This window comes from Homalodisca vitripennis, chromosome 1, assembly GCF_021130785.1.
Source record: "Homalodisca vitripennis isolate AUS2020 chromosome 1, UT_GWSS_2.1, whole genome shotgun sequence".
NCBI lineage: Eukaryota > Metazoa > Arthropoda > Insecta > Hemiptera > Cicadellidae > Homalodisca > Homalodisca vitripennis.
Window position 1 is genome coordinate 73,949,780 of NC_060207.1, and position 23,884 is coordinate 73,973,663.

Here is a 23,884-nt window from a genome sequence, read left to right on the forward strand (position 1 = left end):
CCGCTCGCCATCAAAAAGTTTAAGGATACTATCAACACAATTTAAGATTTCACACGGTAGTGCTCATAAAGCGATGAAAAATTTAAAATTTCGTGCGTAGCAACTGTAGTTTCGTGCGTACTTTCGTGTTGAGGAACTGAAAGAGCCGGATAGAGAAAAGCGCCTACAGTACTGTAGATGGTTTCGATCATTCGTCTATACCAATGGAGTTGTACAGAATTACAGTGTTTTCTTCACTAATGAGACTGAGGCTTGATTTCATCTCAGTGGTTATGTCAATAGCCAAACACAAGAATTTGATCGACCAAAATCCTCGTATCTTCCACAAACTCCCTTGCATTGTCAGAAAATTGGGGAGTGGTGTGCCGTATCACGTCGTCCAATAGTGGGCCCTAATTTGTACGAAGGTATTGTAAATAGTATTGTATACCAAGGCATCATTACACAGTTTATTTCGATGCTTGAAAACAATGAACGTGATTGTTGGTTGCAGTAGGGCAATGACACGTCACACGTTTCTTACACACGCACAATGCGATTCTTACGTGGGTTTTTTGTCGAACTTATCATATTTAAAGAGTTATGGCCCCCAATACCCCTGGTTTGACGTCTCCAGATTTTTTACTGTGGGATACCCTAAAGAAAAAGTTTATATAAACCGGCCACACACACTGGATGAATTTAAGATGGACATAACAATTTAAATCAACAACCTCGCTATATAAGTGCTGAAAAGTGTCATCAAACATGACAAAAACAGTTCATGAATGCATTAATGAACTTAGTTAGTTAGATACTTATGTAGTTTAAAATTGAATCACAAAACTTACTTACTCCACCAGTACTTATTTATTTATTTATTTATTTATTTATTTATTTTCCAACGGCAGCAGCCAATTTACAAATACAAACATAGATAGTAGATACTGTTTGTGATTCAATTTTTATTAATATTATTACAGTTTATACCAATTTAATGGATGTAGATTGGTTTAGTTACATCAATTATTTATAAGAATATGTTTTATTCAGTAAAGTGGAATAAATCGGAATATATTAAAATATATTAAGTTTATATTAACCGATGTAGTTTGCTCTTTACCGACACACAATTAATTATATACAAGTTACCTCATACATGCATTTTATTAAATTAATATATTTGCGTCAAATGTATTCAAAATCATAATGTTAGAAAACGCTTATTAATACAGTGCAATAGGACCGAATAACGCCGGCGCTCGCCCTTGACCGCGTAGGGGGACTTCACTGGACTAAACGGTCAGTGAAGTAATCGACCCGTTTCACTTAGAATTCAAAGTTTTATTTGATCAGGTAGTTGGCCAACGACCCAGTGGACCAATCGAACCTCTATAATTTCTAAAACGGATCGTTGGCCCAAAGAACAGTGGTGCAATCGAACCTGGATTTTAAAAGTTTACTTCTTATGGAAATGTATTCGTTGGCCCAACAAACCATACAAGCTAATAGTACTTGTAAGTAAATTTTGAGCCCGTTGGACTAACGACTCTTCAGTGTACATTTACTTTTTAAATTGCAAATATGGTTCGTTGGGCCAACGACCCGTTTATGTTATGTTTTTAAACAAATCGGTCCGATTACATCACCGATAGTTGGGCCAACAACCCTCTTTTTAAGACTAAACTAATGTCTGGGTTGTTGAGCCAACGATCAGTGGAGTAATCGAACCAGACCCACAGAGGTACTATGTTATACTTTGTTTAGACTCTAACAGCGAATGTTTTGATTAGATCTTTATAATAGTAAAGTGGTTTAAATGCCATATAATCAGTCTTCTGTTATTCTTTAGTCCTTCTTAGTGGATTAACACGGTTTCCAACCTTTCTGTTTGTTCATCGTTACCCCTTGGGCAATTTTATATTTCCTTCATTGGATTTTATAAAAATTTTTAATTGTTGATAATGTGTGTGTGTGTGTGTGTGTGTGTGTGTGTGTGTGTGTGTGTGTGTGTGTGTGTGTGTGTGTGTGTGTGTGTGTGTGTGTGTGTGTGTGCGTGCGTGCGTGCGTGCGTGCGTGCGTGCGTGCGTGTGTGTGTGTGTGTGTGTGTGTGTGTGTGTGTGTGTGTGTGTGTGTGTGTGTGTGTGTGTGTGTGTGTGTGATGAATATGGAAAAGTAAATAAACAACATTTTACATGAGTAACACATAAGCCCATGGGATTTACACCGAAAACGGACAGATTACGTAGTCACCATCCAATTCTGTACAGGAATGTCTCCGTGTCTCCACACGTGACTGATACATGCTATGTAATTTATTTTACTAATATATTATCATTCCGTTTTGAAGGTTTACCACAAAATGAATAACCCTATATTTATTTTTGTAATTATAAGGCATGAATTTAAAAACATCATCTAAAAGGATTATTTTTTAAAAGTTAGGAAATCAAGTCAAGCTTTGAGGACTAAATTTTAATTCACAAACTTTATTTGCCCAATATATTGAAGTGATACGAGTAACTTACCGTTATTTGTTGAAGCTTCTCAAGTTCTTCCTCACAAGTCTGAAGGAAGGATGCAGCGACGATGCTTCGATGGTGGCGGTTGCTGGTTACAAGAAGAGCCTGTTACCAACAATGTTAGCAAGGTTTACGTACATATTTCCTGAACTATTTTGCTTCAAGAGGTTGAAAAATCATAAATGGCTGACTGACTACAGTCAATAGTGAAGTGTCTATGGGGTAATACTCCAACAAATTATTATTATTTTGCACATTTAACTTATTTTGGAGCACTAGTAAGTAATGAACGAATCTGCCGCGATCACGGCCCAAAGAGGCTGCCCCCAGGGGGGAGTTTTGTCTCCTCTCCTGTGGGTGATGGTAGTGGATGATCTCCTAAGCAAAGCAGAGAAGAGGGGAATTAGGCTACTATGTTATGCGGACGACCTAGTGCTTATGATTAAAGGAAAAAACAAAGGCATGCTGGAACGCCTAATACAAACAGAACTTAACTTCATAAGTAACTGGTGTCATGGGGAAGGTATACGGATCAACCCATCAAAAACAAATATGATTACCTTTACCAGGAAAAGAAAACTCCAGCTATCACAACCTGTTCTGGAGGGAATCAGCATTAACCAAACAAAGGAAGTGAAGTACCTGGGTTTAATCCTGGATGGAAAGCTCACTTGGAACTCCCATATTAGAAACAGGATATCCAAAGCAATAATGGCCCTTGGGGCCTGTAAGAGACTTTTTGGATTTAAATGGGGACTTAAACCCAAAATGATATATTGGATTTACGAAACCATAATAAAACCAATGGTCACATATGCTGCCTTAGTGTGGTGGCCGAAAGTAGAACAAACAACAGCACTGCTGCAAAAAGGCTACAGAGTCTTCAAAGGTTAGCTTGCTTAAGCATCACGGGAGCGATGAGCTCCTGCCCAACACTAGCAATTGAAGCAGTCCTGGGTTACACTCCTCTTGGCCAGGAGGTGATGAGAACAGCCGCTATAAGCGCAATGAAGCTTCTAGGAACAAAGGTAATAAATTCTACCTCCTTAGAAGGCCACATGAAAATATTGCAAACATTTCCTGAGGCTGAAATGCTAACTAAAGTATCAGATGCTATGGTTAAGAAATACTCCTTTGAAAAACCATATACGGCCTCTATCGGAAATAAGGAGAAATGGATTAAAAAGGAGGCCTACCCTACAAAAGGAGTCCTGAAGTTTTTCACTGATGGTTCACTCCTAGACTCTAGGGCAGGATACGGAATACATGGACCTGGAGTTGACATGGCTGTGCCCCTAGGAAGACATGCCACGGGTTTTCAGGCGGAGGTCATGGCAATAGACTCATGTTCCAGAAGACTCATACAATTGAGGACAAAAGGATTATCATACCTAATACTTTCTGATAGTCAGGCTGCACTGAAGGTACTTGATACCTGTTCGTTTGATTCGAAAGCGGTCTGGGAATGCAGGAATGCTCTAGCAGAGCTGACAATGAATAACAGAGTAACACTCGGTTGGGTGCCGGGTCATGAAGATATTCATGGGAATGAAAAAGCGGACATCCTTGCCAAAAAGGGAGCAGAATCCACATTGGTGGGGCCTGAGCCAGGTTGTGGGATAGCCTTCTCCAACATTAAAGCTCTGGTCAAAGATTGGGAATAGAGGACAAGAAACAACAATTGGAGTAGTGCCTCAGGATTAACACTATCCAAATTGTTTATCTCTCCTTACGCTAAAGGGTGGACAGCTCTCCTAGACCAGAATAAGGAGGATATAAGACTGATATTAGGAATGTTGACAGGACATGGCCCTCTGAGGAAGCACCTTATGAAGGTAGGCCTTAGTCAGAGTAACGAATGTAGACTCTGTGGAGAGGAGGAGGAGTCAGCGGAGCACATTTGGTTAGATTGTCCTGCCATAGTAGAGACTCGAAAAAGACACCTGGGAGCATATCTCCTCAGCCCCAAGAACATTAGAGAACAGGAGCCCTTAAATCTGATTGGTTTTTGCAAAAGCCTCGATCTTTGAGGGCACAAAATTAAAGTAAAGGGGGCGCAAAGGTCCTTTTAGGACTAAGCGCGGGGACAAACCGTCCTTTTCCCTCAGGAAGGAAATAAAGTAATGAACATAATATGTTTATCAAGAAACTACAACTTTTTAGAAGAAGCATACACAAATAACTGACACTAACACTGTCAAACTAGTATTCAGTAACCACTTCAAGAGTAAGCACTTTTTCATATAATAACTTCAGTAAACATTTAGTTTTTATATTCAACAAGATTATCTAAAGAAAAAATAAATCTGTTTAATGAATCAATATATTAATACAAATATTTTTGACATAATCTAGTGACGACACCACTATAGCCAACTAACAAGCGTAAGTGACGTATTAGGTCAAATCATAGCGAATTACACCAGCTCTACACAGTATGCATACAGACAGAGAGAGTAGGTTGCAGGCGGAAGAATTGAGTGACCCAATACTTGCAGACAGTACAACCAAAGCATCTGATCACGCACTACTCTGCCTCGGTCACCTTAACTTTTCCTGAAAGTAATTTTTTTTTTAACTGCAAACTTAAATCTTCATTTAAACAACAGTTTGCTTAATACATCTGACTTCAACCGCCTATCTTGTTTAGGCTGTTTAAGTACTACTTGACAAAGAAATTGATTATCCCTTAAAATCAAACAAAATATTATTTAATTCATACCGGCACTTGGAAAATTTTTGACATAAAGAAACAGATAAACTTTTAAACGCTGATTTATTTTAATTAGGAACTTGGCAACTTGAAGATTTCTTACATTAAGTAACAGCTAAACCTTTAAAACCCGTTTTTATTTTATTTTTCGTCCTCAGAATTTATTTTACATAAATATGTATAAGGTCGTTAATAGCACCCCCAAATACCCATATGGTGCTTTTAGTGTTGGGGTAAATGTATAGTAAACGCTATTAAATGTATAGATCCATGTCACCTCTACCACGCAGGTTGTGCTAAAATTATAGGCGAACACCTAAAGAAATTGTCAAAGGTTGAGATTAACACATGGACCAGCAGAAAGTGTTCTGACTCTCTCCAAACCACCCACGATATCTGTCTTCCAAGACAGTGCTAACCAGTCACTTGTCCTAGCAATCATAACCCCAGTCTAGGAAACAAAACTTTCAAAAACTCAGTTATAGCTCTGGAAAAGTCTTATTGAAAGTGATCTTTTACAAGACTTAGTGAGAACGATAAGCTCACAATGGCTGCTAAAACTTTCAGCATTGTTGGAAGAAAAACGATAGCTAAAGAACTAATATCTATTTTAGAAAGCAAGTTGACAATTACTTAGTGCAAGCTAGCTAGTAGTGATGTTAAGATTTAAAAACTGACTGAAGAAGAAGATAAATACAATATAATTGACTCCTTGACCCAAGAGTTAGCAGATTTACATAGTCAAATTCATAAAGAAAAGCAAAAGAACTTAAAAATCCAAAAGAAACTGGAAGTAAGGTAGAAGTTGGAACTCAAACTACAGAGCGTCTTGCATCACCAGAGATAAAGCTTAAAACCCTACCAAATACTGCATTGGAGTTGGCCCAGATGAAATTCAGACAAGATCATTTGGAAACCACAATAACATGCCTTAATGGCCAGCTTTACTACCGTCCCACTATTTAAAAAGACCTGTTTTTCACGAACAAAGCAAAGTGTAATAACTCCAACACAGACAACTTCTAGTTATCTAAAATTCATGTATCTAAACAGAATCTCACTTCATAGTATGAGGAAAAATCAATAAATACAAGTTAACCATGAGTACCTCACTTCAAACTGCAAACATTTACTGCCAGCCAAATAAAAATATCCAATTCCTTGTAATAAATTACAAGACAGACATTAAGACTGCCCAAAATATATTTTTAAGTTTGTAACTTTTACATCGTGTATTTTTATGGAAATTGAAAATAAACAGATTTCAACTTTGATTTTAAAGTAGTGGTGGGTTTTATGCAATTTAAATAATGCAAATAAATATTAGAACAATGCGAAAAAGACTGATTCCAACCTTTGCACACAATACCGATACTTGGCCACCTTCACACTTTCATTTTTTTAAAGAGAGAGGCCGACCTTCATTTTTCACTCTATTCTGCCTATCCACAGAGTCCATTGGCCTAAGCGAGGATCTTTTCAAAAAGAATAAGAAGGAATACTCGGTGCAGTACAAGATTGATAGTACTGACAAAAAGTTGAATCCTCACAGGCAGAATCTGAACCTGTGCTATCTCAGATCTAAAGTTAAATGCTTTGGACCACTGGCTCTCCCAACAAACTTCATTTACCATTAGTGAATCAATGACACAAACGGCTTATGGCAATCTTTCTGCCTTTCATTAGTTTTTACCCTGCTTCTCTGAGGCATTGTACAACCAGCATCAGACAATCATACCCACCGTGTTACATACAGCATCATGGTGTTTGATACAAGTACATTGACTTCAACAGCAACTTTTAATCACAAGAGTGGGGATCTCTGTCATATGGGCACCAGCTCAACACTATATTCAAATGCATACTTCTTCAAGGGTCACCAAAAGTGATCCTTTAAAATTTATACTATTTAAAACTCAGATTGTTTTACCTTTTTGCAGAGGTGGATTTCCTCATTTTTTACTTTGGCTAGCTTTGTTTTTGTATTTTTAAGTTTTCTGGCATTTTCCCTGAATCTTCCTTCAATTTTCATCTTTACCCACTGTAATAAAAAAGTAGCTTAGATAACATAAAACTTAAATTCATTCTTCTTGGATACAGTAGAGGATATAAAATTTTTTTTTTTTTTTACTTAGGACAAAAAGTTAGGAAAGTCATTGCACTTATTTCTAAAACGACATTTGCGCTGCTTCTTAAGTGAAAGGATATTCGAGATGGGGGCAAGGATTACCCTATGAGATCTCATGAGCAGGGATAATGGTCACTATTTCAGGCGTTTCACCTTTTAAGAAAGGGATATAGCCTCTTCCAATCAAAGCTGCCAGAGGAAGCCTCCCGATGATGACTCCTGTATGTTTGTACTTTAAAAAGTATCTAACGTTAATACACACTCCATAGTCAATCTTAAAAATAAACTATTTACCTTCCAGCCCTTTTTACCCCATTATCTCGACATTTGCGGTTAGTGATGTACTTTTTCTAATCTGTCTTCAAAGTATTCATGGTTTAGCATCTAATAATAAAATCTGTAAATCCCCTTTTGTCAAGAAAAATGCCCTCATCCTCTGACGATTTCATTGTGAGTGAAACTGGAAAAGTTTAATTGCTTGTAATTGTGTATAGTGTGACCACACACACCTAGTTAGCCAAAGTGCACTTACACTTTACTTGCCCCAACGTGTTTCCAATGTGAACGCGGTCTAACACATTATTTGTTTTTGTGTGCCCAGTATAGATTCTACTGGCAGGTATAAACCACACAAACGTGAACCTCCCTGGAAGAACCATGTTGGGTAGTTCCTGCTTATATTTAAGTCCCCCACTCTCAAATTAAACTGGAAACATTAAATTTACCATATTTTACCACATGATGTCCTATATGTTGTTACGATTTAATTGTTTTTACTTGGTACTTGAATATGACAGATTTTCATGCAATGCTTTATAACGCAATTCGTGTCTGTTACATTCAACAATCCAAGATAACACTCAGTATGATAAAAAAGTAACATGAGGGCCCAACACAATTAGAAGAATATAAGTAATAATAAATCTTAAAATAGTTTAACAACATTTCAGATTTAAATATAGTTTTTTGAATGCTTTACAGTATGCACCACAATATTATATCCGTAAACATGAGTTTCTAATATTAAAAAAATGCCAGTTAAACAAATTAGGAAATAGCTGAGAATAAAAAGACCATGTGAAGAGAGTTAACAATTTAGTTTCTTGCGTTAGTGCTGCACAATAAAGATGACTAAAATTATGTTCTAGGACTCAAAATATTTTATAATAAAAAATTCATATTATTAAGGAATACGTAAAAAATATACTTACACAAGTGACACAAATGAAAGCAACACTGAATATAATTATAATAGTCTGTGTTAACGTTTTCTCCAAATCTAAAGTTAAAATCATGTTGATATTTATAACAACCTGAAAGGTATAATAAATGTATTTAGTAAATAACATAAAATAAGTAAAACATTAAAAATAATGTTAACACTGTTCTTATTTGCAATTATCACTACTGGTACTATTCTACTTTATTAGATGATAAATTCCCACATATAATGTGAAGGGATGGAAATAGTGATACTAGCATAATTTTATTAGGTGTGCTCGCTCAATAATTCCTGAAAATCCAAAATCATAGATGGAATTTTTTATCAACTGTTGGGCGAGTCATTAATTAGCAGATGGACTCTTTTCTTGGCAGTATATATAGTGAGAGTGTGACAATACCGGAATTTAGTCACTGTCACGATGTAGGGTCTAAATGGATACATGCCAAGTAAAAGATTAACCGGTTATTGTTAACTAGCTAGTTTAACTCTTTTCTTGGCAGCATCATAGACCAATACTACAGTAGGGGCCACTGTATATTTGAGTAAGTAATAACTATATAGTACTAATATTAACGAATTTTGTCATAAACAATAAACAAGTCTTTCATATTATGAATTATGAATAGTATTCTTTTTTTTTTCTTTTGGTAGAACGATTTTTACGAAACTCATAAACAGGCTTTTGTATATGGGAGGAGCAAACTGTTTGGGCCTCCAAGAAATTTAAATCTGCCACTGAATGTTTGTGTTGTTTCTGTCATTCCCTTTTAGTTTATATTACGGGTAAGTTTTTAATTCCATGATCTTAGTAAAAGTCTAATGCAATGTAATAATTTCTTTCAACCCATTTATTTGAACATGTAAATAAGCTACAGAGATGCACTTTTTAAAATTCATTAAAGAAAGTTCCAATATTTATTTCAAGTTACGTATTTTAAGTCCTCTGCACCATCGCGGCTTGCTGTTACAGCTTTGAACAAGTTAGATAATGTGACTCAGCCCTCGTTGGCTGCTCCGATGGCACATTCCAAATAGGCTCCTCCCTCAACTGTACTTTCTGGTGGTTCTTAGAAGATGACTACTGATTTACACGAGAAAGGTGTGTCGACTAGGTGTCAGCTAAGTTGCCGTAGTTTTGACAACCCGCATTAGATTGCTCTGCGCTGTATCGTACCCTCACCCCCATTTCATCCTCGTTTCTCACTTCCTCATCCCTTACATAAACCTCTCTCGCACTACCTTGCTGTTCTCGGACCTTCTTAACTCCACACTTATTTACAGCATACATCCGCTGGAGTGAACTTTACTCGCAATGTTCTCGCTAGCCTCACATTTCAACATATGATTACCAGTCCGATTCTATTATTATTATCTAGCGGTACATTGTGAGTGTGTGACAATACCGGGAGTAATAACCGTCAGGATGATTTATGTAAATATATACCGTACATGCTAGTAAAGGGTTAATATCCAGCAAGAAGACTTACAGTTTGTTATGGTTTATACAAGTGATAAACATCCTTCTTGCAAAATGTTTTAACAATACCATAGTAAATGGAAGCTACGGAAATATTTCTGAATGAATTAGGATTTATCCAAAATATCATCTTAGAAGATGATACAAACCAAGAATACCTACACAGTAATCTGTCTTTCTGATATACTAATGTATAGGAAACAGAGTCAAAATATATGTTTACACAAACATTGGATTTATATTATTTATGCCTATTCTAGATACTGAATATTCAAATTTAATTTTAAAACGAAAGTCATAGATTCTACACATTTAGCAAGTAAGGAAAACAATAAAATAATCTTCCGTGACCTAAATTATACAAATAATATCCAGATTATGCGATCTTCATCTGAATGCTGTATGTATGGTATGTGTTAATTAAAATTCTGTGATAAATTAAGTTTGTTCTAAAAAACGTATGGAATATTAAATGGGTAAAACATACGGAAGAACAATTTCTCAATAATGTACTCATTTCTTTTACATTGTATTGTACCTTCATTTTTTACTGATAGCCAAATATTTTTGCATAGCCACACCTCCTTAATTTTCGACTCGGTTTCGAAAGACTTAATTAATTATAAAAAATATGAATTAACATTTACATTTTACTGTGTCAGAGGTAAATTGGCATTTATTTTTTTTATACAAAAATATAACTTTATCTGTTCTGAATTTAAAAACAAGGTAGTCTTATATAAATTTTGGAACTTTTTAAATTACAAAATTTGATTTTAACAATTTCACTGCTGATCAAAATATTTGAGTATAAACCCAATATTGATAGGGTAAAATACGTTATTTAAAAATATCCTGTTACCGACTAACAGGTTATATGTTAAGAAGCCGTGGAAAATATGAGTGTGTCAACCTCATTTGATGCCCAACACTTTCAACCTCACACACCAGTAGGTAACATGATGCCTAAATGCGTTACTTTCAGTTGATGTGTAAAATTGCACATATAAATATCAACTGTTCACAAATTTAGCATAAAAATGAAAATCTTAAGTGTACTTACGGTCACAATAAATTTAAAATATTCATATAAATCATTTTTAGAAATATATATAACCTTTAAATTTTAATCACATAAATTTATTTTTCCTTATTGTTGTAAATCTACTGTGTATTGATACAAAAATTTTATTCTGTTTACCACAACTTAATGATAATCAGGTGGAAAAATAAAAGATTCTATATTTTCAATTATTTTAGAACTATGAAGCATATGATAGCTGCTTGGCATGTTTGGAATGAATTTGAAGTTTTAAGCCATGTGAAATGTCTGAGTATATATAGGAAAGGCTTATGAATTTGCTGTTTATTTGATGTTTTAAATCAGAAGATCATATTTGTCTGATCTATTATTTAGTAAGAAGTAGTTTAACATTTTTATAATATGATTTCCTTTAAAATAAATATGTTTCTATCAACATTAGTATGATGTATATAACTTAACTAGCTTAATTAAGGTCCTTTCTCTGGTGAAGGTGATAGTGTTTTGTTTTTGATGGATTCATCCTCAAATCTTACTCACGACTCCAGTTGCTAATAAATTTAAGGGATTCTTAAGTGGGCGTCCTAAGAATCTACCTGGCCATAAGCACTAGGTCATCATGATAACATTGTGGTTTTATAATTATTTCTTCTGCTTTAGACAGGAGGTCATTCACCATTAAGGCTCATAAAGGAAGGGCAGAACTCCTTAGTGGACTCGAGGGAACTCTTTTTGGCTCACAGTTGTTTCAGTTTACACTTCAGTCTTTGCTCTTAATTAACGTCTTTTTAAGAGGGCCACAATCCACTTAACGGCATCTGAAGAAACTTTAATCTGTCCAATGCTGTCTCCGTAGAATCATAAGCTGATCTGTTGAAAGCTCGATGTTTATAAAGACGCTGAGGTGAGTTGTTACCGAAATCGTCGAAATGTCACCTTACAGAACAGAACACTTTAAATTTTGAGAAATGAAATGTTTTAAGTTAAAAACATAGTGCCTGTTGCCGTAAATTTGACTTAGCACAAACACATGATAAATAAGACAACAATTTTCCCTAAAAAAGACTAAAATCTCAAGTATGACAAAATATATTGGATATTGTGAGCCATGAGATGTTTGAAGATCAAACTTAGCTAAAAAAAATACGATATTTAGTTGTGTTAACACAACCACAGAATGAAGGATCAGAGTTACACCATTAAAATAAATAAGAGGTTGTGGATCCTTGCTAAACATAAACTTCTAAATTACGAGACACATAGTACATGATGAAGAGATCTTAAGCTTACCCATAAATTTGATTTTCATTTGACTCGTTTACCTTTCACGTCTTCCACCATTTTTCTCTCTCGCATCAGAAACGTTTAATTTATTACTATCTCTTTCCGTCTTTTGCGCTACTTTTTCTTCTTTATATTGTATACACTCAAAGAACACGCTGTATGCACTACCTCACAACGAAGTATTTAATAATTGCTGCTCATTAAGAGAAATTTGTAAGGAACCAGAAGATTCTTCATAAAAATCAATTGGATAATTTGTAGAATACTCTTACCAATAGTTATTAATCACTAAATCCAAATTACCTTTTGGTCTAAATAAGAGATGGAATGTTTAAAATGTTCTAAATTAATTCGTGCATGTACAGGTTAATCCGGGTAGTGTTACCGGCACTTTCTGAGCTTATTGTGCTAAAAATAATGAAAAGTTTATAAAAATAGGTCCGAAAATTCTTTGTTACTGAGTAACGGCCAACGAAAGATTTCACCCACAATTTAGTACCGGAGGTCAAATAATCATTTCCTGGTATTTTGGGAAGAGGGATTTAGAGACGAATTCAGTTTTTTCGAATGCTTTTTGAAATTTATTATAAATTGAATAAAGTTTGTTCCATAACTGTATCTCTCTTATTGTTTAAGATGTTAGTACATCTATTTTGTGTAAAACACAAAAAAAGCATTCGAAAAACTACGTTTTATGTTTCAAGTATAATTAATTTGTTGAATAGGCAATAAAAACATAAATTTTCACAGAGGAACTTGTAGAAAATGTAATACTAAATAAAATTATGTACATTAAGGCAATTACAATAAAATAATAGTTTTAAAAAACAAATATCACTACCAACACTTTACCGTTCAAGAAATACACAATTTGCAGTGGAATAAACGTTCAGTTAATTCAGCAATTTAATAAAAAACTTATTACTTAATTTTACAAACAAAAAACATGTTTTTATTACCTGTTTAAGAAATTAATTGTATGTTAAACATAAAAAATGTTTTTCGAATGCTCTTTTATGTGTTTTAAATAGTACATCTTAAACAATAAGAGAGATACAGTTACGGAATAAACCTTATTCAATTTATAATTTCAAAAACCATTCAAAAAAACTGCACTCGCCTCTAAATCCCTCTTTTCAAACTCCCAGCAAATGATTATTTAACCTTGGGTACTGAATTGTGGGTGAAATCTTTAGTTGTCCGTTACTCAGTAACAAAGCATTTCTGGACCTACGTTTATCCGAATTTGTTCATTATTTTCAATAGTACAATAAGTTCAGAAAGTGCCGGTAACGCTACCCGAATCATTCTCTCTATACATTACTCGGCAAGTGAGAGATCTGGGTTCGAGTCCCGGCGGAGCAAGTACAGTTCAAGGACTTTACCTGCGCGCGTGGCCTTGAGTGTGTGATGATAGGCGGGAGGGGTGGCGGGTTAGCATTATGCACTGCGTCCCAAAAACATTTCTTATAACCCATCGACGACAGTCCCCTTTCTCTGAATCGCACTGCCGCAATAAACTCATCTCACTCGCTAAAAGTCAGTCTGTTTTGTGACGGTGCGGAGTGTGGTGATTGCTGAAGCTTTGCTTTTACTGATAATGTCTGATGAGTTAAAGTCGAAATTCAAAGGTTGAATAATTCCCGGAATTGTGAATAATATTTATACATTTATTAAGGAAGAGACGACCATCAAACCGTTAATATTCCGTTGTTGAAGGTTCGTCAAAGAACTGCTCCAGCAACTGGTGTATCAGAGCAAGTTGTTACTCAAATAAACGGTGAGTTTATAAATTGAAGGTTAGTAACCAGTGCAAGGCAAGTTTTACTACACAAAAAAGCCGATGACGTAAAACAGTTACTTATTTAGATGACTCGATAAGTGTGTAGTGAGAAGAACATTTCATATTGTAAAGCATCGGATATCGACTGCAAAACTATTGAGTGAGGCGTAAGGGAAAAAATAAACTTTCAGGGCTGTGAGAAAAATTTGAGGATATTGGAGAACCTGAGGTTTATTTGGCGATAGACAGCAAACAAGAGGAAATTATTAATTGAAAAACTAGAAATCCGAGATAAAAGGATAACATATTTCAGAGCAGTAAGACAAAGACACTACAGGGAGCAAGGACGGCCAATAATTTATTTAGAATGAGTCTTATATACCATCGTCCCATGTATCTAACCAAACTTGGTCTGACGGCTCAAATAGAGGGTTGCTCGTTCAGATGTACAAGGGCGGAAAGAGATCGTACCTAATGCTTTTACCTGTTGGAAGTAAGCAACCAAAGTGTGGACTACCACGGCAACGTGAGTGGGGATATATTTATGAAGTGGATAAAGGAAAAATTGTTTCAAAATTTAGAAAAAAAATACCACGAATCGGCGATAACGCGCCCTACCACAAGAAACACAATGATACGGCTCCTATTAAGTTAGTTTGTGTCGAAGTCAAAGGTTATGTAGCTAAAAAGAATACATCATATTTATGTCTCAAGCTAAAGATATCTGAGAAGATAACTATCAAGCATGGGCGCAGAAAAGTGGTCAGTAAACTGCAAGTACGTGGAGAAAATCGAAAGGGACTTTGCAGCCGTAGAACCCCAGATTGATAATATTATAGATATAATCCTTTATTGCATCAGTTGGAGATGATTCGGATACAGACAGCAGTGACAGTGGCCCAGAAAAGGAGGACCATTTGTGTGGGAATGAAGAATTCCAATGAAAAGCAATCATTGTATGTTACACTTGTTATTATAAAATTGTATTTATTCCAGTATTTTAATTAACTAAATATTATTGAATTCACTAAAAATTAAATAGTTAGAGAATTCAAATAATAGTAATAATAGGAAATATACTTGCTTAAAAAATTAGAAGTCTATAGTCTCGTTTAACGTGTTTTTCAAAATAACTCATTTGATACTAATCGGCAAATCAAAATCGTGAGTTTAAACGATTATTGCACCTTCATCTTAGAGGCTAGCACCTGAACGCAACCCGCCACACAGGTAGCGTTTATTTGTTGAAAGGGTAGTATTTGGTTTCTGCGCGCGCAGCTAAATTCCTTCTTCTGTACTTTGTGATTAAGTATTTATTGAAATTAAATTAGGCTATAATTGCCATTTATACAAATTCCATGAATGTAAATCAAAGTCTTTTGACAGGTAGTTGGTCTTCCGATCATGTGTTTATTTGGTTATTTAAACACATATGTGATAGAAACGGCCAAATACAAAATAATTGAATCGTAAAAAGTATGGGTTCTGTGGTATGGTGGTAGCGCACTCACCCGACAAGTGAGAGATCCGGTTCGAGTCCCGGCGGAGCAAGTACGTTTTGTGATTCAGTGTTTATAACCTTATAACCTAATTCTTATTCGAAATGTTAAGAGTTGTTGAAGTCGTCTTTAGTCAAATACATTTATTAATAATATGAAGTTTCAATATTAAAGCCACTTCCCAAAATTTGTTATAGTAAACCAAAGATTTTAAAATGACAATATACATTGGAATTCAAATTTAGAGTTAAAAAAAGATTAGATATAAAAGTTGTATTTTTAGTTTTAGGCCTTCTTTGTATACGTGCTCTATAATATACTTAAAAAAACTACAATTAGACTAAATATACAATCGAAAAGAAATATTTTTCCTGTATTATAAGAAGTCTTTATTCATTTATTATATATATGAATTATAAGTATATACTATACATATTATACCATATATATTATATATACTATGTATTATACAATATATAACTAGGATATACATACCACTTGATTGCCTGCCATATTTCAAACAATTTCCTGTATCCTATGTACATTCTTGAGTAAGAAAAAGATATGAATCTGTCTTTACTCTTTAGTCTTTGCTTATTGTCGCACGTTGTTGATGTGTGTAGGTTAATTTCTTTTAGGTTAAGTTGGTTGTTTCATGTTTGTTGAGATTGCATATTATAGAATAATAAATATAGTGTAGACTGAGATACATATTTCTAATCAAAGTGTTGTCTTGTGACGTGATTAAAGTAAGTAATTAGTAATTTTCTTTTCTTTTTGTATATTTATACATTATATAATAAAAACCTAGAACTGGTGGCACTATGTAGGTGGGTGGGGGGCTCTATTTCAATTTATGGGTAGAGTATGATAAGTGGAACTGGTTTTTTTATATCGAAGAATGTAACCATCGTAGACTATCAATCGATATGAAAGTATCTATAGTCCTCAATAACAATCGTAATTAAAATATGAATTTAATATTTACAGTGGCCAAACAAATTATTATTATAACCAAAATTAGGAAAACTGAAGACGACCATATTTGCTCCTCTCACAGTTACAGATGTTTTTCTGCCACAAATTGCACATTATAGGTTTTTCGGTACGAGTCCAACATGTTGAAGCCACAAAAAACATGTCTTATTATCTTTCAAAGCACCGATGTGAAACTGGCAATAGCAATGTCGTGTAGACTGCCATTCTAATAATCATATGTTACTTATGTAAAATTGAAATATTACCTTACATGTATTATTTAAAAGTGTTTACAGCTGTTGTATAGGCTAGATTATTTAAGTTAATTGTTCAAAATAATCAGTATCGATTGATTATATAGATGGTTATGATTAAGTAATATCGTTTGCCAATTTCTATATATAAAACCGGGTCCGCTTATCGTACCCTACCCTAATTTATTCATATATATTCAGTGAACATAATAATAATAATAATAACCTCTTGTTTATTTCCATGTAAATATTGTATATGTATGTGTGTGTATATATATAATTTTTATTTAACATTGAATTACAAAAATACTTGCTCCGCCGGGACTCGAACCCTGATCTCTCACTTGCCGGGTGCTACCATTACATCACAAAGCCCTTACTTTTTACGATTCAATTATATTGTATTTGGCCATATCTGTCACATATGCGTTTAAATAACCAAACTAACATATGATTGGAAGACCAAATACCTGTCAAATGACTTTTGTTTAGATTTATTAAATTTGTATAAGTGGCAATACCCTAATACAATTTTTATTAAACATTGAATCACAAAAAGTACTTGCTCCGCCGGGACTCGAACCCGGATCTCTCACTTAGCGGGTGAATGTGCTTACCATTACACCACAGAGCCCTTACTTTTTACAATTCAATTATATTGTATTTGGCCATATCTGTCACATATGCGTTTAAATAACCAAACTAACATATGATCGGATGTCCAAATACCTGTCAAATGACTTGTTTACATTTATTAAATTTGTATAAGTGGCAATAGCCTAATTTAATTTTTATTAAACATTGAATCACAAAAAGAACTTGACAACTTCTCCGACATCTGATCACATAAAAGTATTGATTGGAAATCATCCTGACCATCCGTGCAGGCTTCGTGGCTCCTTTTGGTACCATCCTGCTCTCTGGCAAAAAGAGAAAAACATTCCTTGAAATAGTAGAACCGATTGTCATAATGACATGTAATTTTCTTAGTATGCCAAATAAAATCTGTTGTTTCTAATAATGTAGTTTATTTAGGTCCTCAGTAAGAAAAGCTCTTCCTAAAATAGTGGCCACCGGATAATACCAAAGTACCGAGAAACCAGTGGTTTAGAAATTGATTCAGGGAATACTGTAGTCTTACTTGAACTTTAGTGTCTTTATGAATTCAACTTTAAATCCAAAATAATGGAATAAACTGTTTAAGACCGCTTTTATTTTGTTTCTATGACGTTTATAAAAAAGTTGTATTATCTTGAGAACCTCATAGTTTTATGGTAATTGTGGATGCTATTACAAACAATTGTATTTGACCAGTATTTTTAACTATCTTTAATAATAGTAAATATATGTTTAGATCAGAGATTATAGGCCATAAATTGACCTTTAAAATGTATACATAAATATGTCATTTATACAGGTAAGACGGCTTTAATCTATTCAGTTTTGGGTTGCAGTACACCAACCTCTGCTTATCCGGTTTTTATCCTGACACTTGATTATGTATATTTGTGTATATTGGTTTATCGAAATAGCCTAGATCATAGCTGAAGTCTAGTCGTGAAAAATAAAATAATCACATCTTTCATCAAATGTTACAGACATGGCCAAAAGTTTGAAAAGCAAATGGAAGCGTAAAATGAGGGCGATCAAACGAGAAAGATATGGCAAAAAAGAACTTGATAGGCTGAAAAAAATGCTTGGACTTAATACAACAGATGTGGAGATGAAAGAAGAAAAAATAGAAGACATTGCAATTGGTAAGTTAGATTATAATTGTTGGAAATTTGTAAATCATTGGTAAAAATTTGTTTGTTGTTTGAAATTTATGTTTATTTTACATGTTAATCAAAACATGAGAATTTGTAAAATACTAGAACAAATATTTAATTGTAATTTAATTTTATCTTTGTCTATTTTAAGTTTCAAATCTTTGAGCTAACAGGTACACAGTACCTGCCCCGTCTGGCTCTGCATTGTCTGTCTTAGTTTGCTGCTCGTGACAAGTAATGGAGTGGCACAGACAGGTCATGTTCTGTCTGCCCAGCTCGTCAGGTCGTATGGCTCATGACGGATGGATTGCTCAAAAAGCGATTTTGACAGATGGTATTCTTTCTAGACTTGCACAAAGATTGCTTAACAGCCAAACAGCAATGTTTTGAATAGTGTAGGCTAGATGATTGATTACATCTCAGCATTTCGTTTTTTCTTATATGTTGAAGGAGATGAGTGTTAATTAGTTATGGCTTGTGCATTTTATAACATTTATTAGTTTTATTTAAACCCATCTAAATTATGTTTTTTGTAAGGAAGGATGCCAGTCCAATACATTTTATCATGGGCTTTAAATTGAGAATAAACTGTTGTTTACAAATTAGTTGAGTTGATCAGTGAGGTAAAAGACTTGTGATACTTTTCTTCGTTATGTATAAGATTAGATAAAGGTTGTATTCTCCATATCTTGCTTTTCAAATTGATCTTATGGATCTAAATAATAAAATAAAAATAATGATAATAAAAAGGTACCTAATATGTAACTGCGATGATAAGTAAAACCGAAATTTACGGACAGAACAGGGCACAATCTTTGATCAGCAACATGCCATCCGGCTGGATACAGGTGGACGAAGGTGGAAACAGATGAAGCCAGGCAGGGTGTGGCAGAATCTGTGTGCCAGCTCCTTAATTAATTATATACATTTCTTAGCTTATTTTTGCCCTAATTTTAGTGAAAAGTTTAGTAAGATGTTCAACATTTCAGACTGCATAATTATAAAGTAAAGTATATCAGTTTTGACAATAATGTATAGTCCTTTATTAATGTTAACGTTGTCTTTCTTCAATTGAAATTTAATAATTGGATATACTATGCCAAGTGATATACACTTTTCTTTATAATTACAATTAATTATTGGCTGAAAAATTGTTATATTGGTCTTATAGGCATGTCTAGGATGACCTAATGCATATCAAGTTTAGGTGCAGGAGCATTTTGTGAACATTTGATTAAAATATGTAATAAAATAAATTAAATGGGTTATCTATAACCTCAGATAAATCAGAAGTTCATCACCATGGGTTGAAAGTTCATTATTTTATTTTTGTAGGTAGGTTAACCCTTTAAGGACCAACCGTCTGGTTTATCGCCGGCAGTGAACTATGCGAAAAAGACCAACCGTCTGGTTTATCGCCGGCAGTGAACTATGCGAAAAGGACCAACCGTCTGGTTTATCGCCGGCGGACTTTTCATATTTTTTAAGAGATATTTTAGTATTCTATATAAATAATAAATATACTATTTTTCTATTCCCTGTATGTTTCTTACTATGATATCAAATTTTAAACGTCTTTGGAATCATACTCATCAGAAACTCATAATTTCATACACAGTTTTGCATTTCATGAAACTCCCGGTCCAAAACACTGTAATTTGGACCCTCAGACATCACAACCTATTGATTACTTTCATTTGTTTTTTACTGCAACCTTGTTAAGATTATTTACCAATGAAACTAATAGGTATGCAGCACAAACCTTGTCTAGAAGATGTGACTCTATATCGTCTACAAGTAAGTTAAGAAAATGGGTTCCGGTGACTGTGCCAGAAATAAAAGGATTCATTGCAGTTATTTTGAACATGGGGTTGATACTGAAACCTACAATAAAACCATACTGGTCACAGAGTAGTTCTCAGGCAACTCCTTGGTTCAATAAAATGTTTAGTCGCTCAAGATTTGAATCCCTACTTTCATTTTTCCACTTAGTGGATAATTCTAAACTTCCAAAATATAACGAAGAAGGAGGAATATAACGAGGAGGTTGATCCATGTCAGAAGTTTCAACCACTTGAAGACCATTGCAACAACTTATTCAAACATTACTATACACCCCATCAACAAGTATCAGTAGATGAAACATTAATTGGCACAAAAAATCAATCTCAACTTCAGCAATACCTACCAAACAAGCACCACCACCGTTGGGGTATCAAGATGTGGGTATTGTGCGACTCTGTTAGCAAGTATTGCATGAGCTTTTTTTGTTACAAAGGTGCAAAATCTCAACAAGATAGAACTGAAATAAAAGAAAAGGGTCTGGCCTACACTGTTGTTTCAAAGTTACTATCTGCCTGTAACATGTTTGGTAAAGGTTACCATGTGTTTACAGATAACTTTTTTAGTAGCATACCATTAGTTCAAATGTTGTATGAAAAGCTCACATTCCTAACAGGCACGTTAAGGCGGAACAGAAAGGGTTTGCCAGCTGAAGTACTAGGGAAATTAGAGCCTGGACAAAAAGTTTATTGCAAAAATGGCAATACAGTCATCATGGCGTACCGGCACAAAAAGAGCCAAAAAAAACCCAGTTTTGATCATTTCTTCTGGACCTGAAGTAAAAAATGTTGAAATTACCAAAACAAGGCGAGGAAGACAAACAACTGAAAAAAACCTGCTATTGTTCACAATTATAACTGCTATATGGGCGGCATTGATCATTTTGACATGATGTTGTACGGTTATATTGATGAACGCAGAACCGTAAAATATTGGAAAAAGGTAACATTTAATCTTTTTGGTAGAATGGTCCTAAATGCTTACATCCTATATAAAGACACCACTACTAAGAATGGCATGAAACCCATATCCAGATATCAATTCATTGTTAAAATTATAGAAGGTTTGGAAAAAGAGAGGATGGATTACCGTGAACTTGACTTGCCTGAAGATGGTGGAGGTAACCGAGCATCAAGGGGCTTAGAAAAATTGCCTGACAAAAAGGAAAAAACTTGCTGGGTTTGTACAAAAAGGCAAGGACTACAACAAAAGTAGAAAGAAGACCAGAACTGTATGTTCTAATTGCAAGGAGGACTGCCACTCTCTTTGTCTTGTGAAACATAAGTGTAAATAGGACTAGGCTAAGGAATTCTAATCGTTTTGTAAATAGTGTAAAGTGTATAAAAACAGTGTTTTTGATCTGAAGAACAGCCTCATTTTCATATGGGTAAGTTGACTGATATGAATAATATCCTTAGTAGCCTATAAGGTTTTGTATGTTGGGCTAATGCTGAAAAGTGTGTTTTAACCAGTGTTACAGAAAAATTTAATTCATTCACAAACTTTTTATTTTTTATTCCAGGGCTTTCAAATTTTGTACACTTATAGAGAATTATATGTAGAACGAATAAATACCATTTCCCACAAATAATTTATTCTTATTTTTGGTAGTTATTGAAGATCAAACCCAATTTTTTAAATTTTTTTTTCTTTTTTTTTTAAACAGATAAATTAAATTGTTTTTTGCTATATAATGACTTAAATTTATTTTTTCACAATGAACAGTTTAATTATAAACATTTTAAGCCTAAAACCAAATCTGTACAGTAATTAGTTATGAAGATATGATTTTTCTTTCAAATCGCACATTTTTAATATGCACAGTTCTTGGAGCATGGCCAGAAAAACGAAACATTTTTCTTTGCACATGTCAAATTTTGGTCTGGTCCTAAAAGGGTTAACTATTAAACACAGATTTTTTCATAAGCTTCTAATTTTACAATTTAGGTTGATATAATACTGGACAAAGTGTAATAGTAACAGCGAATAAAATGTAAACACCTTTAAGAATTATAATATTTCTAAGTGGTGAAATCAACAATCTATAGGTTTTTACTTTTATTTTATCTTTGTTTGTACTACCACTATCGGTATTCATTAATAACACAAGTTACTAATATACTACTAGTGCCAACAACAAAAGCGATGAGAACTACGTTAACACTGTTGGCGTTTGCGGCCACTGCTCGCTGTTTCTCTCGCCCGAAGCATGAGAAGTGAGGTCTGTATTATAATTATCAACCATCACAGGCCACAGACGGACTTCATCATTCTGAAAATTATAAAGCTTAAGTCTTGTGTTTTACTATGTTGTGTCAGCCATTATTGTTCAAATAAAAAATAAATTAAAACAAAGCTGAACTATTATACATTGTTCACTACGAGTATACTTTAAGTTTAACGCAAGTTAAAATATACTTTGAATATTTTTATCTATGAGGGGAGGGGTTTACAACCTCCAAAACCTCCCTAGATACGCCTATGCTTATAGGTAACCATGATGGTAACAAGAAAATATCAGAAGAAATAAATTTGTAAACAAACTGCATACTATCATATGTGATTTGAACATGTGACATTTTTATTCATAGAGTAAAACGAAAAATACTAAGGTGGAAAGTCAAAGTTAAAAGTCCGTTCAACAAGATTTGATATCAGCGCATACTTGCACTGTAGAACTCTCTATAGCTAACTGGAGCTTTTAATATTTTAACATTGCTATGAAACGTAACTTAATGAAGAAAAATGTAATTGTATCATGTGGGATATATATTTATCCGTAGCCTTAAAATTTTGCATGAAACTTCAGTTCTACGTAGACAAGACATCACTAAGATGCTTTAAACACAATCTCTAAGCACGGGGAAGCAACCGGGTTTTGTACACTTAACGTAGCTGAGCTGTGGTGGGAAGCTCAACTGGATCTAAACTCAACATTCACATTGAATCAACCATAAAAAAATTCTTGTGACATCTTACGATGGCATAGGTTGGAAATCTTGTTATCCTCTAAGAATTTAAGTACATCCATGTTAGAATACTTAGCTTACGATATGAATGAAATCTTGCACGTATATTATGATTTCTCAATCAATTTAATCAATTCTTCTTACTTTACAGTTCGAGATGCAAATGAACTAAAAAACGAATCCATCATCAATGTAGAAAGTGAAGAAGAAGAAGAAGAAACAAAAGATGAAAATAAAGAAGAGTGTGAACCCATGGATGATGGCAGAAGAGTTTACAACAAGAAGACGCTGAAAGACCAACATGGCAACTACCCAGTTTGGTTGAGTTCTCGTAAAATTAAGAAAATAGTAAAAAAAAATAATTTGTCTAAAAGAGTACAAAAGAAAAGAGGGAAAAAATAAAAGTTACGTTTTTAAATA

At 34.1% G+C, this 23,884-nt stretch overlaps 2 protein-coding genes and 1 non-coding gene across 6 annotated transcripts in view; 1 reads left to right on the forward strand and 2 right to left on the reverse strand.

Moving 5' to 3' along the window:
• LOC124364699 overlaps positions 1-11,250 on the reverse strand; it is a 28,502-nt gene extending 17,252 nt beyond the window's left edge. For 2 of the 4 annotated variants that reach the window (XR_006922642.1, XM_046820397.1), the window contains exons 1-4: positions 11,108-11,250; positions 8,554-8,655; positions 7,145-7,255; positions 2,508-2,606 (exon numbers count right to left, since the gene is read on the reverse strand). Coding sequence is in view for 1 of the 4 variants with exons in the window: in XM_046820397.1 (XP_046676353.1) it covers positions 2,508-2,606; positions 7,145-7,255; positions 8,554-8,637 (294 nt within the window). In the remaining 3 variants the exon portion in view is untranslated. Of the gene's footprint in view, positions 1-2,507; positions 2,607-7,144; positions 7,256-8,553; positions 8,656-11,107 lie in introns of those variants that run through there. The other 2 variants (XR_006922643.1, XR_006922644.1) reach the window with 2 other exon arrangements.
• Positions 11,251-16,220: 4,970 nt separating this feature from the next.
• LOC124364712 (protein LLP homolog) lies at positions 16,221-23,884 on the forward strand. The gene is made up of 3 exons (XM_046820405.1): positions 16,221-16,401; positions 18,483-18,641; positions 23,616-23,884. The coding sequence occupies exons 2-3, from the start codon at positions 18,485-18,487 to the stop codon at positions 23,864-23,866; spliced, it is 408 nt and encodes a 135-aa protein (XP_046676361.1). The 5' UTR covers positions 16,221-16,401; positions 18,483-18,484; the 3' UTR covers positions 23,867-23,884.
• On the reverse strand, positions 17,447-17,518 carry Trnas-gcu. The gene has a single exon. It is a non-coding gene; the product is annotated as a tRNA-Ser (tRNA).